This window comes from Schistocerca piceifrons, chromosome 1, assembly GCF_021461385.2.
Source record: "Schistocerca piceifrons isolate TAMUIC-IGC-003096 chromosome 1, iqSchPice1.1, whole genome shotgun sequence".
NCBI lineage: Eukaryota > Metazoa > Arthropoda > Insecta > Orthoptera > Acrididae > Schistocerca > Schistocerca piceifrons.
The window spans coordinates 125,191,048-125,214,827 of NC_060138.1; the positions used below are offsets into that span (position 1 = coordinate 125,191,048).

The window sequence follows — 23,780 nt, forward strand, 5'->3', positions numbered from 1 at the left end:
TGATGTACAACTATACCACTTCTAGTAAGGAGAAGCTGGTTGCATGTCCGACAGGCTGGTCTGGTGACAGTATAGTTTTGCCAGTGACTGTATCTTGCAATCTAATGTCAGGTGATAGCAGGGGATCTGCCCTGAAGCATCATCCGCTGAAGCAAGTAGGATTATTTAATCCCTTCCAAGGACACCGTAATAGACTTATGATTCACTAATATCATTACAGTCCATTCATTCCTTGTTAATATGGGATACAGAGTAATTTATGGTGTCAACAACACTGCTTTGACAGAGTCTATATGTAACATGACATGAGAACACATACCACATCTGTAGGCCCTAGTGTACAGAGATGGCAAGGACACTGGAGTCTTATGAAATCTGAAGACACATCTCTTGACTTGCTGCAGTAGGCATCAAAGTTTTCAGGTTAAGAGCTGCCACTATTGCTGCTTGTCTATCATTCATCAAGTGCAAGAGGTGCAGAATGAATGGTGTGCAATAAGAGGATGGGATCCCATAAACTGTATTTTAACTTGTCAAATAGATGCAACACTTCATGTACCTAGTGACAGAGCATTGTTCTTTTAAATCTGGTCCTGACAACATGACACTGAGGGGCTGCCAGTGAGGCTGCTTCTTGAGGTAGATGGCATCTATAGAAGTTTTTGCCATACCTATAAAATGGCATAGGTGTTGGCAGGTATCTGTAAACGGTGCAGACTGAATCATGTCAGTCTTATGCTGTAAATGTGCAATGACAGAAGAAATAACCAAGTGACCTCAGAAATTCACTTTCTTCTGCCAAAGAGCATATTTGTCTTTGTTTATCTGAAAGCCTATCAAAAATCATTTGTAAATGTCTGTTATGTTGTGCTGGAGATTTTTGGGAACACTAGTAAATCATCGAAATATGCAAAATAGCAGGGCACACCACATACCACTTTATCAGCAAAGCACTGTCACACCTGAGCAGCATTTTTGACCAAATGGTATGCAGTCCTGCTCAATCAGTCAAAATGGTGTGAAAATGGCCTTTTTTGTTGTGGCTGCCAGTGCCACAGACACCTGGCAGCATGTCTTCTTGAAATCCATCTTGCTGAATATCTTGGCACTCACTAATGTATGTGTAATGTCCTGTATGTTGAGAACAGGCTGTCAGTCTGAAGTTGTGCTTGCATTCAAAGCATGATAGTCACTGCAAGGTATCCAGGCACATCCTTCTTCTTGAAAATGTGTAAGCACAATGCTCAAGGACTGGAAAAGTGGTGGCTAATCCCTTCAATTAGTAACTCATCAAACTCATTGTTTGCTGCAGCACTAACTTGGGAACCTTGAAGGTGACCGGTGGTCCCAGAGCAGTTGGAATGTGATGGATCGTGTTCTGTGTGACATAAGAGGTAGGTGCAAGTTGCTATTTATGATCAAGGTAGCAAAGAGAGGGTGGGATTAAGAGATGTTTTCACTTACTCTCAAAATTTCTGCTTCGGCTTTCTCTAGCTCTTTGCCCCTCTCACAGGAACATAACTCTGTGTTCTCCTTGACAATGTTTATTTTCACTTCTCTAAGTGCACACTAATATATGAAGTTCCTCTGTCAAAGAAGTTTGGATCTTGTTGGCCAAGCCATCAGAGTCCAACTTATTCGTCACTGCACCTGCTGCAGAAGTGTCACAGAATATGTTGTGTAGTTGCCGATCATGGGGAAACGTACAGTTTAGGGTGTGGGAACTGTTTCAAGAACCTATACATCTATAAACCATTAATAAATACATGTGCTTGGCAGATGGAAATGTCTGTGTTAAAATGGTGCAAGAAATCACACCAAGAATGGGTTTGATGACATCAACTATTAGGAAAGTCCACTGTAATGTGTTATAAAAACTTGACATTTCCAGTGGTGGATGTGAATTTAGCTTCTTTAGATGGTTTGACAGAAGCTGTTTCTGTATTATATGAAGCAAAAGACCAATTGGTGGATAGGAACTTCTTCACAAAGTGACTGATCATACCTACACCCACTAACTGTCATTGTTCGTGTAGCTGCAAGGAGAAATGCACTTTCTTGCCCATTGTCAGAATTGGAAATGATACCAGCAACACTTGTTCAGTTGTTTGTTGACATCATGGTGAACATTCCACTAGATGCTGGGCTGTTATGGGTTAGCACTGTTTCTATAGTTTCTTGAACTGTGCTAGAGAGTGTTCAGGTCACACTGGAGTATGCAGATACGTTCTGATAGTGGGAACTGCTGCCCTTTAGTGATGTCTGAAGCAACTATACCTGCATTGCCATTACCAGTTTGTGCAACCAAATTTTATACATTTAATCAGCTACATGCAACTGAGAATGCAAGTCTGCAGTGTTATTTGGTGTTACTGGTGCATAAGTCCATAACAATTTTCAGTAAGTTTAATAAGCACAATAGATACACATAACAGACTTTAGTCATCAATAATGCATTCTCCTTCATTATTTACAGCAGTCTACCAAAGCTGGCATAACTTTTCGATACTGTGACTGCAGTAATTAGATGATTTGAGGTGGAGAGCTTGTTGAGCCATGTTCAGAACACATTTTCATCTGGAAAGGAAGTTCCTTGAAGGTTGTCAGATAGGGATTGAAAAAGGTGAAAATCTGGAGCACAAGATCATATGAAAAAGTTGTGTGGTAGAATGACTTCCCAAACCAACTCCTGTATAGTGGCTTTTGGCAATCTAGCAGAATGTTGGTGTGTGTTATTGTGGAGTAACATCACTTCACACAATCTTCCTGGTTGTTACTCTCGTACTGCATCTGGAAGGTGTCTTGGTCATTGACAATAAATGTCAGCAGTGATGTTTATATCCTGGGGATGCTATTCATAGTAAAGCACTCTGTTGCTGTTCCACCAGATGCATAACATTAACTTTTGTGGATGCATGCAGGTATTTATACTGGGAATTCTTGCTTTGTTTGGGCTCAACCATTCCTTTCATTTCTGTTGGTTAGTGTAAAGACATCAGGTTATCTTATTACCAGTAATAATACAGGACAATAATGGTTGATGTCATTCATGAGACAATTGATGATGAGCAAGCAGGCAAATCACTGATTTTTGTAACTTTGGTTTTGAGCATGCTGTACCTATAGACTGAATCTTTGAACCTTCCTCATTACATGCAAATATCGCATGATGGTGAAATGATCACAGTTCATTGTATTTTCCAGTTCTTCAGTAGATTGATGTAGATCATGGTGGATTAATGTGTTTAAATGATCTGCATCAAACCCTGAATGTTTTCCTGAACATGGAGAGTCACTAATGTCAAAATGATCCTCCTCGAAATGAGAAAACCATTTTCTTGCCATGCTCTGTGAAATAGCATTATCCCCATGTATAATCCAAATGTATCTGGCTGCCTCCACTGCTGTCGTCCTTCTATACAACTCAAACAGAATAAAATGCAAGAAATGTTCCAAGTTCTCCACTTGGCACAATCAATAAATAAACCCATAGCAACAGGAAAATCAATCTGCAAAAGAAAAACCCTCCAAACTTATGCACCAACCTACTATTTGAAACAACAGTATGTAGTGGACTGGCCAGACAGCCAATCCACTATGAGCGGTAGCTGAAAGGCACGTGTTTAAGCTCAGGCAGGCTGGTGTGAGGTCTGGAACAGGTCAGAGAAATAAGACTAGCAAAACAGGAGGTAACTGGTAGAATACTTAACTTTGATCCATAATTGGAGAACATCGGTCTGATGGTACAGGCATCACAAGTTAAATATCTATTGATAATGGCGCCTTGCTAGGTCGTAGCAAATGACGTAGCTGAAGGCTATGCTAACTATCGTCTCGGCAAATGAGAGCGTATTTGTCAGTGAACCTTTCCTTGCAAAGTCGGCTGTACAACTGGGGCGAGTGCTAGGAAGTCTCTTTAGACCTGCCGTGTGGTGGCGCTCGGTCTGCAATCACTGACAGTGGTGACACGCGGGTTCGACGTATACTACCGGACTGCGGCCGATTTAAAGGCTACCACCTGTGTGGTGTCTGGCGGTGACACCACACAGTACCTTTAATAGTGAAAGACAGCAGAACCACAGTTGTTTTAAGGGTGCCCATGAAACTTCTTATTCAATCATTATTGCTTTTAGAGGATGCCAAAATTATGATGGAGATTTGCCACCAACAACCCCACTTTTTAACACTTATTGAATGCATAGGTGTCTTCATTTCAAACATGGTGAAGCATGTGATCTTTACTTGCACACTTTTGGAAAGTCTTGAACAACAACAGTAACAAAAGAGTTTGAGTCTCTGAAACACTATTGGTAAGCACAAATTAAAAATTATCATTACATACAGCACAGACAGAAAATGAAAGTTCCAGTATTTTGAACCTCAGGTCTGGCTGCTGAGGCATGTATGGCAAAAAGACAATTTTGCTATACAGCATGGAAGATGTGATGTAGCTCATCAGTAAATAGTCCATAGACTGTGTATTACATAAATTTTCTGGCATACATCTGGTGACTAGAAATACCTGAGGAACAGGAGCAGTAAGCCCTCTGTCGACATTGTGGAATAAGTTCTCCAACGAGATGCACCTGTTTTAGTTTGCATTGTAATTTCACAGCTGATGTGGTTCTCATGATCCATGGCTTTTTACAGTGTCACCATTTGTGGGAAATTGTTAATATTGAGCTCACACACTTTAATGCAACTCAATAGCAGAAAAAAATTTAACAGCACATATATACTCAGAAGAATGCATGACACAATGCTGTCTTCTAAAATTATTTATTACAACCAGTTTGAGTCATTGGAATCCTCATAATTCTGTACAAATGACAAAAAAGAAGAAAAATAAATGAACCTCAGAACAGAATAACTGCAGTACCACTCTTCATTAAATTCAGTTTTGTGCGATGGTACACTAGAATTGTCTGCTGTGTTGTGATCAGCAATGAGATGAACATTTATTTCAGGTACCCATTGTCATCATAGATTATAGTATTAGTAGATATGTGTAACACAATAAGCATAATAAATTTCAGTGAAATAAAGCATGAATAACAAATTATCTATTTTATGCAACTATTGTATGTGTGATCTTAACTAAACAACATTGAATTAAAAAAAAATAAAATTATATCAATATGGAAATGATGGATCACTCATCACCAAATAGAGGAGGCATTTCCTCTCAGACAGGCGTAATGAAAATAGTACTCGAAACATTTAACCTTTCAGACAAAGTCTTTCCTCAGAAGTAAAGCGCTCACACATTCACGCAACAACTCATATATTCATAACTACTAGGGGAATCTATGCTTTTGGTGTTGCTGTTATTCTGTTGATATCAGAAGTCATATAAGAATGAGTAAGACAGTATCATCTTAGACTGTTACTCTAATCAAAACTTGTTCAAAAATTCTTTTGAACATAGTTGTGGCAGCTAGTCCTAACAGAATGAACTCTCTTTACAATGATGGGACAGTTAATTCCATGCACTCCTCTTGACATGTTAATGTAGCTAGGTTTCCCACAGCTGTTCTCAATGGAGGAACATTATGCATTACTTCAGGGCAGGATGTACTTCTGAAAAGCTCACCAAGGCGAGTATATTTGATATTAACAGAATGACAGATGAGGGTGTACCATTGCAAAACACAGAGAATTAGTAGTGATCAATAGAAAATAATTTACTGACAAGTCATTTATAGCTCGTTTAAACAATTTGTAATCCTTTCCATTTGTCTCTCTCAGCACTTCACTAGAAAACATTATTGGGCAAAATTTTCGACCATATTTTTTAGACTTGTCCCAGCCCCGGATCTAAGACATTTCCTAACTGGGGCAAAAACTTGATAGTGGCACACCCACAGATCTTTCAAAAATATGTTAATTTTGTAGTGCACATCTCTCTGAAGAGTTTGATATACAGACATAAAACATATATGTTTGAGGAAATGTAAGACATGTTATTCTGTCTAAAGTGTGCCAAAGTGCAGTGCCATGCCTCTTCACACATCATTCTCCTATCACACATCACTTTATTTTGCTCTGTGGAATTCAAACATGTATATTTTGTAATGAAAGCCATTGAACCTATATTCAGGACAGTGGAAATTAAAATGTCTTATGGTGCCTGACCAGCTCCCAGTCAGCTGGTTTTACATCCTACCCCTCTAAAAAAAACTCATAACTGATACTGGGTGGGATTATTTGTGGCCAGGAAAAAAGGAACTCTTCAGAAAATTTGCACTCTTTATTGTTTATTAGCTAATAACTTTCTCTTTCATGTGACATAAAATTAAATATAGGAAAAATAAAACTAGTCAAGACAAGAGACAAGCAAGACAGGGCATATTTCTTCAATCTTTAGGTACCAGCAATTTTTTTCTCCCCAATCTTGCTACAGTTTACCATGGTGTGCTTTCCTTTCTGCAAAGGAATCTATTACCTCATCAAAGTTCGTCAAACGTTTTGCTACATAAAAACTCAAAATGTCATTATCTAATAAAGCTGTTAATACAAATAATACCCAAGACTGGTGTGGTTTCTTGATTTGATTACATGTATTTTGTAACTGCCTGTAGATAAAATGAAATAGACCTTTCTAATACTGCAGCAGTTGTAACACATGCCAAATAAGTGAGACTGTTTTGGCATAAATGTTTATTTTTATCTACCACATTTACATAAATAACATGACAGAACATAATTCATGAAGTGCCAATATCAAATGCCTATTAGGCTGAATACAAGAAAAATGTTTTATGTTAGGAAATAGTTTCACATTTCATTCGTATGCTCCAGTTTCTCAAGCATGAGATCAAAAAGTAGTAGTAGTACAAAATTCTTATACAAATTTGGAATTGTCTTATTCTTCCATATAATGTGTATGATGTCCACATTTCTTCTTCTTCCTCATTCTAACAAAAGCCCTTGGTAGTGTAGAAATCTGGCAAAAATTATCTGTTAAAATTTCATTTTCTTGGATACACCAAGAAAATAATATGTTATCTTTCTTACCTGTTATTCCTGTTAGTTACTTATTTCCACTCTGGCAGTCTGTATCTATGAATTTCACAAATAATTATAGCAACACTTATCATTCACACATCAAATCAACCACATAAACAAACAGTATTTGGCATTCACTCATTTGGGTTTATTCGATCCATCTCGTATAGCATCATCCCCGTTTGTCTACAGGAACGTTTTTTTATTTCTGATGTGATTGGTATTCCCTTGCCAGAGACATCACATACACCATGCACACTTTCAAAAATCAACTTATGATTTGATCAAAAATCAATGTAGAATGTGTTCAGAAATGTCCAAAAACCACCAGGGATGTATTTCAAAATCATATGAATTATAAATAAACCATCATGCACTGGATGCTAGGCACTTTATTAAACAAGGTTTTTTTATTCAAGAATATGATTTTGATGCCTCCTGAAATTGCCACATGGGGCAAATACCCTGGGCCTGACTTGACCAAACATTCTCTTGTAATATGGTAATTGATTAAAAATAGTTTCATGCTAGTGTGTCAGCAAGACAAGTTAAACTTTGATTAAAATAACTTTCTGACTGATGTTCCAGTGTGTCAAATGGTAGGGGCCAGCCATCAGCTAATCATAGCTCTTTCTCCCAACTCCACGCGCGTACTGTGTTACTTGGTTTGTTGATACAACAACACTGCCTCCCACCACCACCGCCACCACCACTGCAGATTGTAAGCCACAAAGTAATTTTAATCAGAGTATAGCAGTATTTCATAGAGCTTCTCCTGGTTCCATGGCTCAATTTTATCCTTCTCTTGGGCAATTTAAACATGAAAAATTTTGAATCTTTGTGACACAGTTTTAAATGTGACTAACAACATGCCACTGTTGTCAGTGATTAAAATTTGTATCTTTTTATGCTACTTACAAGAGTGTCCTGCTCTCATGTAAACATAACAACTTAACAGTTTTATAAAAATAGCAAAACTTGTCTTACAATGCACACGTGTCATGTGATACTCAGTATGTTCAGTTTCTGTCAAATTACAATTGTTTTATAAACAAAAGTAGTTCTGAATGTTACAATGTTTTTCTGCAGATAAAATGTGGAATGCTGTGGCAGAGCTTTCTTTTGATTACATTTATGACAGAAACTTCAAGAATATTTAGAAATAAATGTTAACTCCCCTAAAAGCATCCATACTAAAATTATAAATACAAAATAACTGTGTCTCTTATGTTTCTGTGGCTAAACTACTGAAACCATTTCAGTGAAATTTGGTATGGAGATAGCCTGTAGCCTGAACCTGGAGGAAAATCATTGGCCACTTAGAAAGTGTGTAGTACAAGATATTTATTGATTTGAAGAATATAACATGAATTAGGGAAACATAATTACTCTTTGATAAAACTATGTACTCTTTGACTTTGGATCTGGATCATATTTGTGGAAATGCTTTTATTGGTTGATATGTTGTACATATGCATAATTTACACATTGCATTTTGTGTAGCTACTTCAATAACATAATGCATAGGTGCACATTTCTGCCCACATATCCATATGCACCACTTGGGAGCAATGCAGCGTGTTCTGCTGCATCATGCTTTGAGGCAGTTGAACAGGGGGTGGGGGTACATGGTCAGCTATGCAGCTATGCTTACCCAAACAGGCAGACACATAAGGGCAGCTGATGTTGCATGTACAATAGTTTACTTACACACCATCACTCATTATAATGAAACTACTGATACGTGAGTGCAGCCACATGTAACAGTAATAGAACAGATTTCATAAGTTATACATACTACCTTCTGATTCTAGGTCATGAAATTTTGCTTGGCTACGTTAAATACTAGATTGTTAATATCTTGCATTAATAGTCCCAAACCAATTACTATTGTGACATTTTGCAGGAACTTTTAAGAGAATACACATTTCATCCATATGAGCAACTTGGACATGCAATAGTCAATAAAAAACACCCTCTAAAATTGCATGCAGGATTAGATGAAATGAGTATAATAAAATTACTCTTTTATGCTGCAATGGGAGATTTGCTAGCACTAAAAAGGTATAGTAATAAACTAAAATTATTAATAAGTCTTTGTTTCAAGATATGATAATATATTATTAATAATCAGTTTCGGCTGTAACACACCAAATGGTTATTTAGTACACAGTTTATTGACTAAATGTCACTTCTACTTTCTGTATTTCATTTCTATGTACTTTTCTTTCTTCTTTTTCCTGCTCTTGTCCTGTGTCTTCATGGGGTAGGTTTGTTAATATGGATTTGGCAATGTTAGTGGTAGAGGATTGCCAGATGTTCTTTCTGTTGCTTTCCCTCCTTCCCCTGCTCTGCCCCCTCCTCTTCCCCTCCATGGTATTCACCTAGTTTGATCTGGGAAACCACGTAAAAACCAAATCCAGGCTGACTGGCACAGTAGCCCTTGGCCCGTGTTATTAATCCAATAAGTGGATCTGAACCGGGCATGGTGCATCTTCCTGAATCCCAGAAGCAGCATGTTAACTGGCATGGCAATATGACTGGGTTTCATTTTGGTGTACCATAATGGAAATTCAGAAGGCAAAATATCAGTGTTGTTGTTAGACACATAAAAAAGTAAAAGTGATGACACAGTGCTTGCTTTTGGAATTATTAGTTTTTTCCAGAGGGAGGGAAGAGGTTAAAATGCATTACAGCTAGCTGCACAAACGTTCTATTGGGGACAGATCTGGAGATCTTGTTGGCCACAGGAGTACTTCAACATCATTCAGGAAGTTCATAGAGACATGTGCCATGTGTGGATGAATATTGTCCTGTTGAAAAACGACAGCATGAGAGGGAACACATGAGGGCCCTGGTTGGCCATGATGTACCATTGTGGTATCAGAGTTCCCTCAATCAGTACCAGCCTTGAACTGAAGCCATGCCCAATGGCTTCCGATGCCATGACACCAGGACTACCATCATTGTGCCTCTCCAAAACATTGGAATAATGGGACCTTGCTCTATGTCACTGATGATGGTCATCTGAGGTAGAGCAGAACCTTGATTCTTCACTTAATGTGATGTGATGTCATCCATGCTTCCTGGTAATAGCACCTCTCAAAACGTTGCGAATTTTGTGTGTGTGTGAATTTCTAAGGGACCAAACTGCTGAGATCATCAGACCCTAGACTTACACATCTACTTAAACTAACTTACGCTTACACACCAATGCCTGAGGGAGAATTTGAACCTCCAGTGGGAGGGGCTGCGCAGTCCATGACATGGTGCCTTTAGCCGCGTGTCGTGTTCCCGTGCTGTCCAACATCAGGCCTCTGTCATCTCCAAATGCGCCACAAATCTGGATATTGCATGATTTGACCAGCTGGTCAAATGTAGACCCAATGAAACTCTGTCTGGTGCTGATAATGTTGTCTCACATAAGTATACAGCATCCGTATGACCTTTGCAGTGGTCATTCAACATGTGATACACCCTTTCTCTACCCTAACTAGGTGTCATAGCAACACTAGACATGAACAACCCTAATGCAATCTGATGACTAGTCTAGCTGTCACATAGAATTGCTGTTCTAATCATTTACATATCCTGCAGTTCTATGAATGTCAACAAAGTTGCATTGACACCAAATCATGTCTTCTGGGTGCTTTACTTTTTGTCAGGCAGAGTTTATCATTTTGTACTTCTATTATGCAAGATAAATAGAGAAAATTTGTTAAACATGGAATGCCCACCATCATATACATGAAAAACCTAGTATAAAATCTGAAGCTATTACACTTGGACATATCATAGATATGTGCCAAGGAGAATGGCTCAGGCCTTTTGAATTTTGATAGTGCATAACAATGAAAGAAAAGTGGTTTGCTCTCTCAGTGATACAAGTGCTGTTGTAATTCTGTTACCATCTGCATAGGGTATCTCATTAGATGCTGTACAAATAGTTGAATATCATGAATGAATGTAACCTTATTTGGAAGGTTTAAGAATTTTTATAATTTTAGGAAAATTCATTTGCCCAACACCACATTTCAATAAAAATGTTCTTGTTGATATATTTGTTTTATATGTTTACAGACAATTAAAGAAAACAGACAGTTTAGTTGCACATTATAGATGTAACTTAATATACTGACAAATTGCACATTATAGATGTAACTTAATGTACTGACAAATTCCGGCAGCATACCAATCCTGCTTTCAAAAGTATTATTAATATTTTTGACAGCTTTTCTCATTTTGTCAGAAATAGGAAATTAACATAAAAAACATTACCCAACCCTTTAAGCTTGTTAACATATGGTTACTGTCAATGTTTGTGTAGCACAATAAATAATTAAGATGACTTATTCTCAGTATCAATGGTAAATGTAGTTGTAAATGCAGAATACTCAATTCTACTAACACGTAATGATGTTCTCTGATATGAAAGGTTGCAAATTAGAAAGTGCAACACTATTAGAGCCACCTTAATTCAGCTTTGCTATTTTCAATAAAAAGAAATGTACTTTTCTTCGGCGCTTTGGCCCCAGACACTTTAGTTTTCTGAGGACCTATCATTATAAGACTGTCTATTCATTTTTATCTTTGTTCACAGATTATCCTTGAAATACATAGTTTTCATATTAATTGTAATTTTCATCGTTCTTTTTATATATTATTTTACAATATTTCACTTCAATAATCACAACACATTGTCTTTATGGTTTTTATCAATCTTTTCGTTATTACAATTGTTTTTTATATTGTCACACTAGTTTTGTAAATTTTCACAGTAATGTCATGGGGATGGCACAACACACACACACACACACACACACACACACACACACACACACACACAGACACACACACATGACCTCTGTCTCAAAAACATGAAATTTAGGATGTCTTTTATACAAGTTTTAAAGCAACAAAATTTCATAACATATTTATTTCTCTTAAGCAGCACATTGCTCATTCACTTCTCATATGGAAGGCATATGAGACCTTTGGAGAGAAGAGAACCACTTATATGAATATCAAGAGCTCAGATGGCAACCCAGTTCTAAGCAAAGAAGGGAAGGCAGAAAGGTGGAAGGAGTATATAGAGGATTTATACAAGGGCGATGTACTTGAGAACAATATTATGGAAATGGAAGAGGATGTAGATGAAGACGAAATGGGAGATAAGATACTGCGTGAAGAGTTTGACAGAGCACTGAAAGACCTGAGTCAAAACAAGGCCCCGGGAGTAGACAACATTCCATTAGAACTACTGATGGCCTCGGGAGAGCCAGTCATGACAAAACTCTACCATCTGGTGAGCATGATGTATGAGACAGGCGAAATACCCTCAGACTTCAAGAAGAATATAATAATTCCAATCCCAAAGAAAGCAGGTGTTGACAGATGTGAAAATTACCGAACTATCAGTTTAATAAGTCACAGCTGTAAAATACTAACGCGAATTCTTTACAGATGAATGGAAAAACTGGTAGAAGCCGACCTCGGGGAAGATCAGTTTGGATTCCGTAGAAATGTTGGAACACGTGAGGCAATTCTGACCCTACAACGTATCTTAGAAAATAGATTAAGGAAAGGCAAAACTATGTTTCTAGCATTTGTAGACTTAGAGAAAGCTTTTGACAATGTTAACTGGAATACTCTCTTTCAAATTCTGAAGGTGGCAGGGGGTAAAATACAGGGAGCGAAAGGCTATTTACAATTTGTACAGAAACCAGATGGCAGTTATAAGAGTCGAGGGGCATGAAAGGGAAGCAGTGGTTGGGAAAGGAGTGAGACAGGGTTGTAGCCTCTCCCCGATGTTGTTCAATCTGTATTTTGAGCAAGCAGTAAAGGAAACAAAAGAAAAATTCAGAGTAGGTATTAAAATTCATGGCGAAGAAGTAAAAACTTTGAGGTTCGCCGATGACATTGTAATTCTGTCAGAGACAGCAAAGGGCTTGGAAGAGCAGTTGAACGGAATGGACAGTGTCTTGAAAGGAGGATATAAGATGAACATCAACAAAAGCAAAACGAGGATAATGGAATGTAGTCGAATTAAGTTGGGTGATGCTGAGGGAATTAGATTAGGAAATGAGACACTTAAAGTAGTAAAGGAGTTTTGCTATTTAGGGAGTAAAATAACTGATGATGGTCGAAGTAGAGAGGATATAAAATGTAGACTGGCAATGGCAAGGAAAGCGTTTCTCAAGAAGAGAAATTTGTTAACATCGAGTATAGATTTAAGTATCAGGAAGTCGTTTCTGAAAGTATTTGTATGGAGTGTAGCCATGTATGGAAGTGAAACATGGACGATAACTAGTTTGGACAAGAAGAGAATAGAAGCTTTCGAAATGTGGTGCTACAGAAGAATGCTGAAGATAAGGTGGGTAGATCACGTAACTAATGAGGAGGTATTGAATAGGATTGGGGAGAAGAGAAGTTTGTGGCACAACTTGACTAGAAGAAGGGATCGGTTGGTAGGACATGTTTTGAGGCATCAAGGGATCACAAATTTAGCATTGGAGGGCACTGTGGAGGGTAAAAATCGTAGAGGGAGACCAAGAGATGAATACACTAAGCAGATTCAGAAGGATGTAGGCTGCAATAGGTACTGGGAGATGAAGAAGCTTGCACAGGATAGAGTAGCATGGAGAGCTGCATCAAACCAGTCTCAGGACTGAAGACCACAACAACAACAAATGGAAGGCAAGGAGCATTCCATCAGAACCCATAAGTGGTGCAAAAGTAACACCTCTTAGCAAAGTTGTATGTATGCATATGGGTAACCATTAATAATACAAGTTACACCTCATGGTGAAATTTTATTTATATCTTTGCATAACCTAAAGTGGTTATGAGCCAAGCAAATTATTTTATTCATTGCATTTCTGTGCCTGACACATGTTGCATCTGGGAGAGTTTTGGCCAGAAATTTTATTCAGACATGTTTTGTCTTAGACATTTATTATGATTTTTCTTTGTCCAGTCACTTCATTTTTCTTTACTGAGAGTTTATGCATCAGCTTCCCTTTCATAAGCATTGATTTGTTCTGTGCAATACACTCATCAGCACTTGAACTAGAAGACAGGTACCTAGAAGTGTGCAGCATATTGTTTCAGACTGACAGAACAGACATGCCATCATATGCTCTCCATGGTATCCACGAGGCATCAAAATTCTCATCTTCATTGGGTGGTCCTCAAACCATCAGTCTCATGTGATCTGGGAGTAATAGGATGGAGCATTTCTTTGTAAAAGGGGTATGTTGCCAACATGAAACTGTAGGTGAACAAATAGATGCAAGTGATTGGATAGTACAGTCCAGTATTGGTCACCATTGAAAAATGATGACAGACATATTAAGGCTCTATTTATCCTATGTGATCATCTCCCATGGAACATAATCTCAATAACTTGCTTTAATGGTGCTCTGTCGCCAAGCATGAAACATCACCTTTTTGTTTTTGATATACTCATATCTTGTCACGAACACATACCATGACTCAGTAACCCATGTAACCACTTTCTACCTTTCAGGAATGTAATGCTAGTATTCCTATAACCAGGTTAATTTCTGTGGTCTTTGAGATTTGATGGCAAAGAAACTTATTTTTGTACCCCACAGAAAGCATGTGGTTCTTGTTGGCATTGCTGGTCACTGGTTATTATTCTCGAGCACTGTAGCCTATGTGCATGCTATTAAAATTCACGATGGTTGGCAGTGACTTGAGTCACTGTGGAGTCATTGATCACAGCAGTTAACTCATGTTGCAACAGCTTTAATGAAAGAAGGGTCCCTGTATTACACCTTTGATAGTGGTCCATGAAAAACACATTGCCTGCATGTGACCCATGGACCATGCACCCTTCATCTGCCTTCAGCCAAATGTATTGATATTGTGCATCTTTCCTGTCTTGCACCTTACTGTCATGCTCACAGCCAGTACAAGCTAAGAAGACATCCCAGTCACATGTTGTTACAAACTTTTCTGTTCACCTTGGTAATATTAGGACCCTTACTTCCTGTACAACAATTATCTCCAGTTTAAACGAACATGACTGAATTCTCATTTTTATTATTCTGCTCTTGGTAATGATAAAGTGAAGGTAAACTAATGTCACATATATAAATTTCAAATTAATATTCATGAATAAATTCCTTGTGTCAGCACATCTTTGTTACAGGTTTTATTTGATGGGGTTTGATATGACAAAGACAGATTATGATGGACGAACACCTTTACACTTAGCTGCAGCCGAGGGCCACCTGGAGTGTGTTAAGTTTCTTTTGGAAGTATGTAAAGTGCCTCATAATCCAAGTGACAGGTACAACTATTTCTGGTTTGTTTAATCATGTATTTTACTTTTATGTGAAGATATTCTTGAAATATTTTTCTTAGATACTTCTCCTTCGTTGTAATGTGGATATTTACTGACATATTTGTTCTAAAGATAGCTTAATTCCACATCTACATCTGCACACATACTTTGGAAACTTCCTGTTCTAATTGTGTATAGAAGAATGACAACTTAAGTGCCTCTGTGCATGCTGCAATTAGTTTAATCTTGTTTTCCGTGTGCCTACAGGAGTGAAAAGTAGGAGCTGAAGAATATATCTGAATTCTTCAGTTGATAGTGGTTCTTGAAACTTCGTAAATAGACTTTCAAGGAATAATTGGTATCATTATTCAAGTGTCAGTCACTTAGTGTTTTTCAGCTTTCCCATGTTGCCCTCCTTAGACCAATGGGCTGCCCTTCTTTCTGTATGTTGTCTATACTCTTGTTAGTCCTAGTTGATGTGGGGCCCACACACTTGAGCAGTATTCTAAGCCTAGATGTGCAAACTATCTGTAAGTGGTCTCCGCTGTAGATTGACTATATTTCCAGTATTCTATCAATGATCCAAAGTCTTCCTCATGACTTACCTTTGTCAAAGTGTATATGATATTCCCACTTAATACCCCTACAAACTGTTACAAAAAGTTGAGTTGACTGGTTCAAACAGTGACTCATTGATATTATGGTCATAGGATATTACTTTTCTTCATTTTGTGAAACACACAATTTTACATTTCTGTTCATTTACAGCAAGTGTCAATCTTTGCACCACTTTGAAATTTTATCAAGATCTGACTCGATATTTGTCCATGTTTTTTTCGTACAGTACTTCATTGCGCGTAACTGCATTATTTCCAATAGTGAGCCAAGTCATTAGTATGTAACATGGACAGCAAGAGTCATAGCAAAATTCCCTGAGGCATACCTAATGTTACTTGTACTTCTGTCAATGATTCTCAATCTAATCACAAATTTTTTTGATCCACAGATGCTCATACTTATGTTAATAACATTTTTATGTAGTACTGACTTGTACTGTATACACTTTAACCATGGTGCATGGCTTTCAGGATGTAATACAAAAAAGCATAAGTTGGGTTTTGCATCACTAATGTTTTCAGAATTATTTTTGGTGTTTGGCATGAAGGAGGTCATTCTGTTCAAAATAACTAACTATGTATGAGCTGAGTACATGTTCCTAGGATTCTACAGTAGAGTGAGTGTTGTGTTGGCAGAAGAGCCAACACTGTGTTACTAGAGGAGGCTGAAATGCACGCGTTTTAGCTCACGCAGGCTGGCGTGAGGAGGGAAGAACTATACTGACGTGAGGTCTGGAACATGACAAGGAATTGGAATTCAGAAAGCAGACGTAATTAGTTTGATACTTAACTTTAATTGATTAATGATGAATGTCACTCTTGACGGTACATGATTCACGATATTATCAGTTCAGAATACATTCTTGAAGAATATGGTGCCTTGCTAGGTTGTAGCAAATGACGTAGCTGAAGGCTATGCTAAACTGTCGTCTCTACAAATGAGAGCGTATGTAAACAGTGAACTGTCTCTAGCGAAGTCGGCTGTCCAACTGGGGTGAGTGCTTGGAGCCTCTCTAGACCTGCCGTGTGGCGGCGCTCGGTCTGCAATCACTGATAGTGGCGACACACGGGTCCGATGTATACTAACAGACCGCTGCCAATTTAAAGGCTACCACCTAGCAAGTGTGGTGTCTGGCGGTGACACCACAGTGAGAATGTTACATGCCATTATCTATGCCAATGATTACTTTTGCATGGTCAGTCACACACCCAGGGAGTGTGATTGGGACCATTATGTTATGCCCATCAGTTGACATAAGAGGGTTACACATGGCTATGCCACCCAGTATGACAGTGGGTAGAATCACTAGAGCATCACCTGGATGTGCACTATACCCAGGCAAAATGTTTGATAGTGGGTTGTCCAATTAGACGAGTTCAAGAGGGGCCACATAGTGGGTCTGCAGGAGGCTGGTGGTCCTATCTTCATATTGTACACCATACTGGTTGTAAGGACACCAACACTCCCTTTTGTTGGCAGAAATGGATACAGGGAGGCATGCATGTCTGACTTGTAGGTTCTGAATGTCTGATATACACCACAAGGAAGGAGGACTGACAGATTGTCTGCCATAGATGAAAAGATCCAGTGGCAATGATAGGGACCATTCAATGGGGTGTCCTGCCTTCTATGCAACATCCTGTATTTGCTAGTACCATTAGCAGGTGGCTGCATGTCACAGATCTCACTGTATGCTGACCACTATGATACATCATGTCTGACTCACCTAATGTTGGCACTGACATGCACAAGACCCTGCAGACTGGCAGCCAGTCATCTTTAGTGAAGAGTCCTGCTTCTGCCTTAGCATTGATGACCACTGGGTTTGTATCTGGAGGTACAGTGCACAGTGTCACAAAGAGCGGTTTGTGGTCTCACATCACATGTCCTGTCAGCCTGGTGTGATGGTGTGAGAAGTGGTAACCTATGGTTCCTGTTCACTGTTAGCATTCCTAACAGGTTGCATGGCAGCAGGAGTGTACCTGGAAGACGTCCTGCAACCAGTGCCTTTGCCATTCATGAACACCCACACCCATGCCCTATTTGAACAGGACAACGCTCATCCACATACCGGTGCCAACTTCAGAATGTGCCTAGCAGCTGTGTATACTCTGCCGTTGCCAGATACATGCTCTGATCTCCCTCTGATCAAGGATGTGTGGGATGTCATGGAGTGTACCACTAGGACTCTGGCTCCACCAGTCTGCAGGAGCTGCATGCTGAACTGCAAGCATTATGGGATGGACAATCACAGGGCTACATCTGAGACCTTTACATTTCTATGCCACCATGTCTGGATGCTTGTATTCACAACCACGGGGACCTGACACCATACTAATAAGTACAATTTGTGTCCGAGTAGTACAGTAAATGTTGGTTCTTCAAAGTTGAAAGTGCCCACTAACATTGATCACAATCCACTTTGTCCCTCTGAGTGCTACTCTTTCATGACTATCAGTTTATGCCATTCATTTTTGCAGAACAGCAAGAAATAAAATGGGCCATTATTCTGTACCTTTTTTAGAAAAGGCACATTTGAGAATGGAGTTTGGAATTTCTGTTTTCAGTTTGCTACCCTCAATTTCTGTTCTTATGTCATCTGGGTTTTGTGATAGATCTTTCAGCAGAATTTTGGCATGGAGATACTGGAGGCTTCACACATTGCTCTATTGATAACCAAACGGGTTTCACTCAGAACCACTCTATCTTTAGCCCTATGATTTGTTTTATACTGATTACGCAGTAGTCACTGTATCTTTAGAAGTTTTTTTTACAGTGACTGTATACCATTCAGGGTCCCTCCCATCATGAACTGTTATACTACATTCATGCATGGTCAACTATTCTTTTAGACTTCAGCCACTGTTTCTGTACCTGCTTTGGCCCAGATGTAAATGATTTCTTTTTTAGGTATGACTTGTTTGCCTCTTTATGTACCTTACTGAACTTTTAAATATTCCTACTCATTTTAGATACCATTTGTACTTTAGTAACCATTGTTGCTACAACCACTCATCATCACTGATACTGGTTTCAATTTGAACATTCCGAAAGAGATCTGGCCTATTTGTTGCCATTACATCTAACATGTTTCCATAATGAGTGGGTTTGTAAACTATTTGTGCTAAGTAGGATTCAGAGAAACCATTTAGTATTATTTTGTAGGATGTCTTATCATGTCTAACACTTTTGCATGATTTAAGTATCATCCAACAATGGTATTGGGAACATGTGTGTTAGTGAGCTGACATTATTTTCCAATTTTTCAGTTGTGTCTGGGGACCTGCCTGTTGGTAGCTATAAGGATGTAAGTGTAAGTTTATGGTCATCCATGATACTGAGTATTGCTCAAACAATCTCACCCACAGCTTCAATTATTATCCAAGTGTAGTTGAGTTTCCTGTCTACTCTGACTAAAACACCATCCCCATATACCATGAGCTTATCCTATGCAAATACTGTTGGATTAGTCTTGCTGTTATCAACTTCAGTTTTTAGGTGGTTTTTTGTACCTTATCGTATGACCTCCACTCCTTTTTAGGACTGCTTCAAACTCTGGGACTATGCTGCAAATGCTTTGCCAGCTGATCACTAGAAGCTTAGTTATTTCATCCAGAGGAATCAAATCACAGCCTAGGTTTTTGCACAATCCTTGAAGTCTCTGGACGAAGTTTTCTACTCAGATCAGAACCAGAGTTCCTGGACCAGTTGTGGGAGCCAATGCTGTAGAGTATGAGTTTTGTTGAAACTCTGTAAGCAAGGTTGCTCTTCTCAACCTTCTCTGCCAGTTACTGGAATGATCCAAGCATGATCTGAGACCTAAGACAACAGGCATTGTCCATTTCAACTTTTGCAACAATCTGCAGGTGATTACACCTTGTTCCCTAAGTGGTGCGAGAATTCCCTCTTCAGTATATGAATGAATCCTCCAGACATACACAAAGTGATATGTCGCATCCCTTCTTGACATTTCCCTAAGGGGTACTATCATTCACCATCTGTCACATAAGTTCCAAGATTGATTTTATTCCTGGTGTCTAAGTGACACCAGTGCAGCAAATGTGGTAGCAGCTTGAACTAACAGCTGTAAACAACATATGGCCATTTGATCAGTCAGTTGTGAGCAGACAGTTTTAAGTAGTTTCTGTCCAACCAGAGTGTGTCAACATTGTTGCCACATATCACAATGGAGTGCTGAACTGAAAATGTCTAAATCAAGTGTTAAAGATATTCTCCACAGTGTTTTGAAGAAAAGAAAAAAAAATTTGCAAAGTTTGTCCTGTGCACATTTGGCTCTTGGACAAAAACAACAATGCCTAAATGCCTGCCAAGAACTTGACTGAAATGAAAGATACAGACAGTTCTTTTCTGGAAAAAACCATCACAGGTGATGAAACATGGTATTGTTAATATAAACCTGCCACAAAATGATGTGCAGAATGGGTCCATGAGAGTTCACTAAGACCTAAGCAGGTATGAACGTCACATGTGAGTTGAATAAAATTCCAAAGAAGGACTTTTCTGACAATTTCACATAGTTGTGTGAACATTATATGCATTGTACTCAAGTGGAGACTATGTAGAACACCTGGAGCATAAACAAATCACCATCTTAACTTTTTTCTGTGTTTTATAAATCTTGTCTTGAAAATTTTTAGACTGGCAGGATAAAAATGTAACAAATATGCTACAGTCAACTGAGCATTCATAGAAAGACATTATGTTCTGTTATTGGATACTTTTAAAAAGTACCTTATGAGAAATATTCTGTCCTGGTGCATGAACGTAACAGACTATGGGTAATATATGAAATGTCATATGAAAATCGTAGAGGGAGACCAAGAGATGAATACACTAAGCAGATTCAGAAGGATGTAGGTTACAGTAGTTACTGGGAGATGAAAAAGCTTGCACAGGATAGAGTAGCATGGAGAGCTGCATCAAACCAGTCTCAGGACTGAAGACCACAACAACAACATGAAATGTCAATGGGGATGTAAAAGTTTCTGAGAGACTTTATATTGATTACCAGCTGTAGAAAACAGCACAAATTTCTTCAGTGTCAATACAAATGTAATAGACTTAAAATACTGTATGCTCATAACTAAAATTCCAATTTCAAAATTCTGTAGAAAGAGAACCACTGCTCAGAACGGCATCAAATTTTAGCAGCATATTAGTGATGTAGGGAGAAACATCATAAGACAAATAAGAACATAACAAAAATTTTACCAATAGACAGTGTTGCAAGCATTTTAATGTAAATGGGGTCAGCCACAGATGACACAGAATTGCAATAAAACAGCTGTGGTTTGAGTTGCACATTACATCATCTGTACTCTTCAATGCACATGACTGCACAAGTTCAGCAGGCAACAGTTGTGCCACTGTTAGTTAAGCCTATCCACTGTGGCAATATTGTACCACATTGGATGGGAAAAAATAGCTTTTAATTGTCCTGAAGCTGCAAACCACACAAAAATCAAAATGACACCAGATTCTAATTGTCCTGGGGCCAAATACTGAATAAAAAGCAAAATGACATTGGGGTTCTAATTGTCATGAGACTGGCACAAGACATGTTCAATATGTTGTCCAGCTTCCAAAGTAAGCTGAAATTGAGGAACAGCCTGTTCCACAACAGATCAGAGTGTCACAGGGATCATGTTCAGAAAATGTTGCGCAGTGCATGCTTTCAGTTCAGCTACAGTCATAATTAGGGCACTGAACATGACATCTTTCATATAACCCTAGGCCAGAAGTCACACGGATTAAGAGCAGGTGAGCAGGATGGCCAGACTGTTGTGAAGTGATGACTGATAATTCTGCCATTTCCAAAATCCCTCTGCAGCTGCTGCTTCACTGGCTGTGCAGTGCGTGGAGAAGTGCCATCTCCCATAAAAATGATCCCACCCACAGATCCAAACTGCTGAAGGGTTGAAATCACATTGGTGTGCAAAAAACTTGCACATTGCTTACCAGTGACAGTTCAGTTAACAGAACCACACAGTCACCTTTGCAGAATGAAGTGGTACTGGTCAATGTGCATGAGGATTTTCTGTTGCCTGTATTCTGCAGTTCTGCATGTTGATTTGTCCTTGGAGATTAAAATGGACTTCATCTGAGCACTCAGCATTCCATGGCCATTTATTGTCCACTTCCATGTGAGCAATATATTCCAGAGCAAATGTTTGTACTGCTGGCAAGTCAGCAGAAAGCAACTCCTTCCTAAACATGGATGATTGTTTGCAGACAGTGGTGTAGGATGTTTCATAGAATTTTATGCACTGTGGTTGCAGACATGTCCAATGGTCAAATTCTGATGCAGTGCATGTTTCACACCTCTTCTCAACACCTCCTGAAACATTGTGGCCACATCTTTGACAGACTTTGGATCAACTGCTCTTCTCCTTTTGCTACACTGCACGTCAAAAGAACCTGTCTTTTTGAATTTTGTAATCATTTTCTCAAAACCCTTAGCAGACATTGGATCAATGTCTTTTTTCATACCCTTGAATGTCAGTGACTTCTGCAGATGTACTGTTGCACAATGATCATTCTTATAAAAGAGCTGTGCCAGTACCATGCGATCCTTCACAGAGATGGTCATATTGGTCATCTCGGACACACTGAGAAACAGCTGTGTGCTGCATGTCTGTTGGTGTGCATATTATAACACTTACAGCACCATTTAGTGGCCAAATTTTCCTTTTTTTCTTTTCTTTATTTTCCTCATGATGTTACATCAAAAATATGCTGTTCAAATTTGATGTTATTCTGAGCAGTGGCTCTCTTTCAACAGCTTTCTGAAACTGGAAATTTAATTATGGACACCCACTATAAGGGCAGAGAGAACTTAGCAAAATATAAAGGAATAAGTGGGTGAAAAATGTTGATGAAAATACATTGATCAGCCGGAACATTATGACCACCTACCCAACAGCCAATATGTCCACTTTAAGCACAGATAACAGCAGTGATGCATCATAGTATGGAAGCAATGAGGCCTTGGTAGGTCTCTGCAGGGAGTTGCCACCACACCTGCACACACAGGTCATCTAATTCTTGTAAATTCCAGGGAGGGGAGCATTGAGATTTGATGCCATGTTCAACCACATCCCAGATGTGTTCAATCAGGTTCAGATCTGGCAAGCTGGGGGGGCCAGCATATCAATTGAAACTCACCTCTGTGTTCCTTGAGCCATTCTGTCACATTCCTGGCCTTGCGACAAAGTGCATTATCTTGTTGAAAATGGCCACTGCTTTTGGGTAACACAATCATCATGAAGAGGTGTACATGGTCCGCAACCTGTGTGCAGTACTCCTTGGTCATTACAGTGTCTTGCACAAGCTCCACTTGACCCATATATGCCCATGTGAATGTTCTCCAGAGCATAATGGAGTCGTCACCAGCTTTTCTTCATCCTGCAGCACAAGTGTCAATGAGCTGTTCCCCTGGAAGACGAGGGATTCATCCAGATTCATCAGACCATGCAACACCCTGCCACTGTGCTGATGTCCAGTGTTGATGGTCACTTGCCGATTTCAGTTGTAGTTGCCGATGTCATGGTGTTAACATTGGCACATGCGTGGGTTGTTGGCTACAGAGACTCATCATTAGAAGTGTTCAGTGCTCTGTTTGCTCAGACACACTTGTATCTGCCCAGCATTAAAGTCTGACATCAGTTCCATCACAGTTCACTAACTGTCCTGTTTTACCAGTCTGCTCAACCTACGATGTCTGACATCTGTAATGAGTGGTGGCTAGGCCCAATCCCACGATGTCTGGAAATGGTTTCATCTTGGTTTTACCACTTGTTCAAGACGTTCACAACATCACTTC

The 23,780-nt window shown here is 39.0% G+C and overlaps 1 protein-coding gene across 1 annotated transcript in view; it reads left to right on the plus strand.

Annotated features, from left to right (window-relative positions):
• Positions 1–15,460, plus strand: part of LOC124788065 (glutaminase kidney isoform, mitochondrial-like) — a 156,723-nt gene extending 141,263 nt beyond the window's left edge. The window contains exons 10-12 of the mRNA XM_047255198.1: positions 8,915–9,072; positions 15,185–15,325; positions 15,400–15,460. Of these exons, the coding sequence (XP_047111154.1) occupies positions 8,915–9,072; positions 15,185–15,325; positions 15,400–15,460 (360 nt within the window). The remainder of the gene's footprint in view (positions 1–8,914; positions 9,073–15,184; positions 15,326–15,399) is intronic.
• Positions 15,461–23,780: the final 8,320 nt, after the last annotated feature.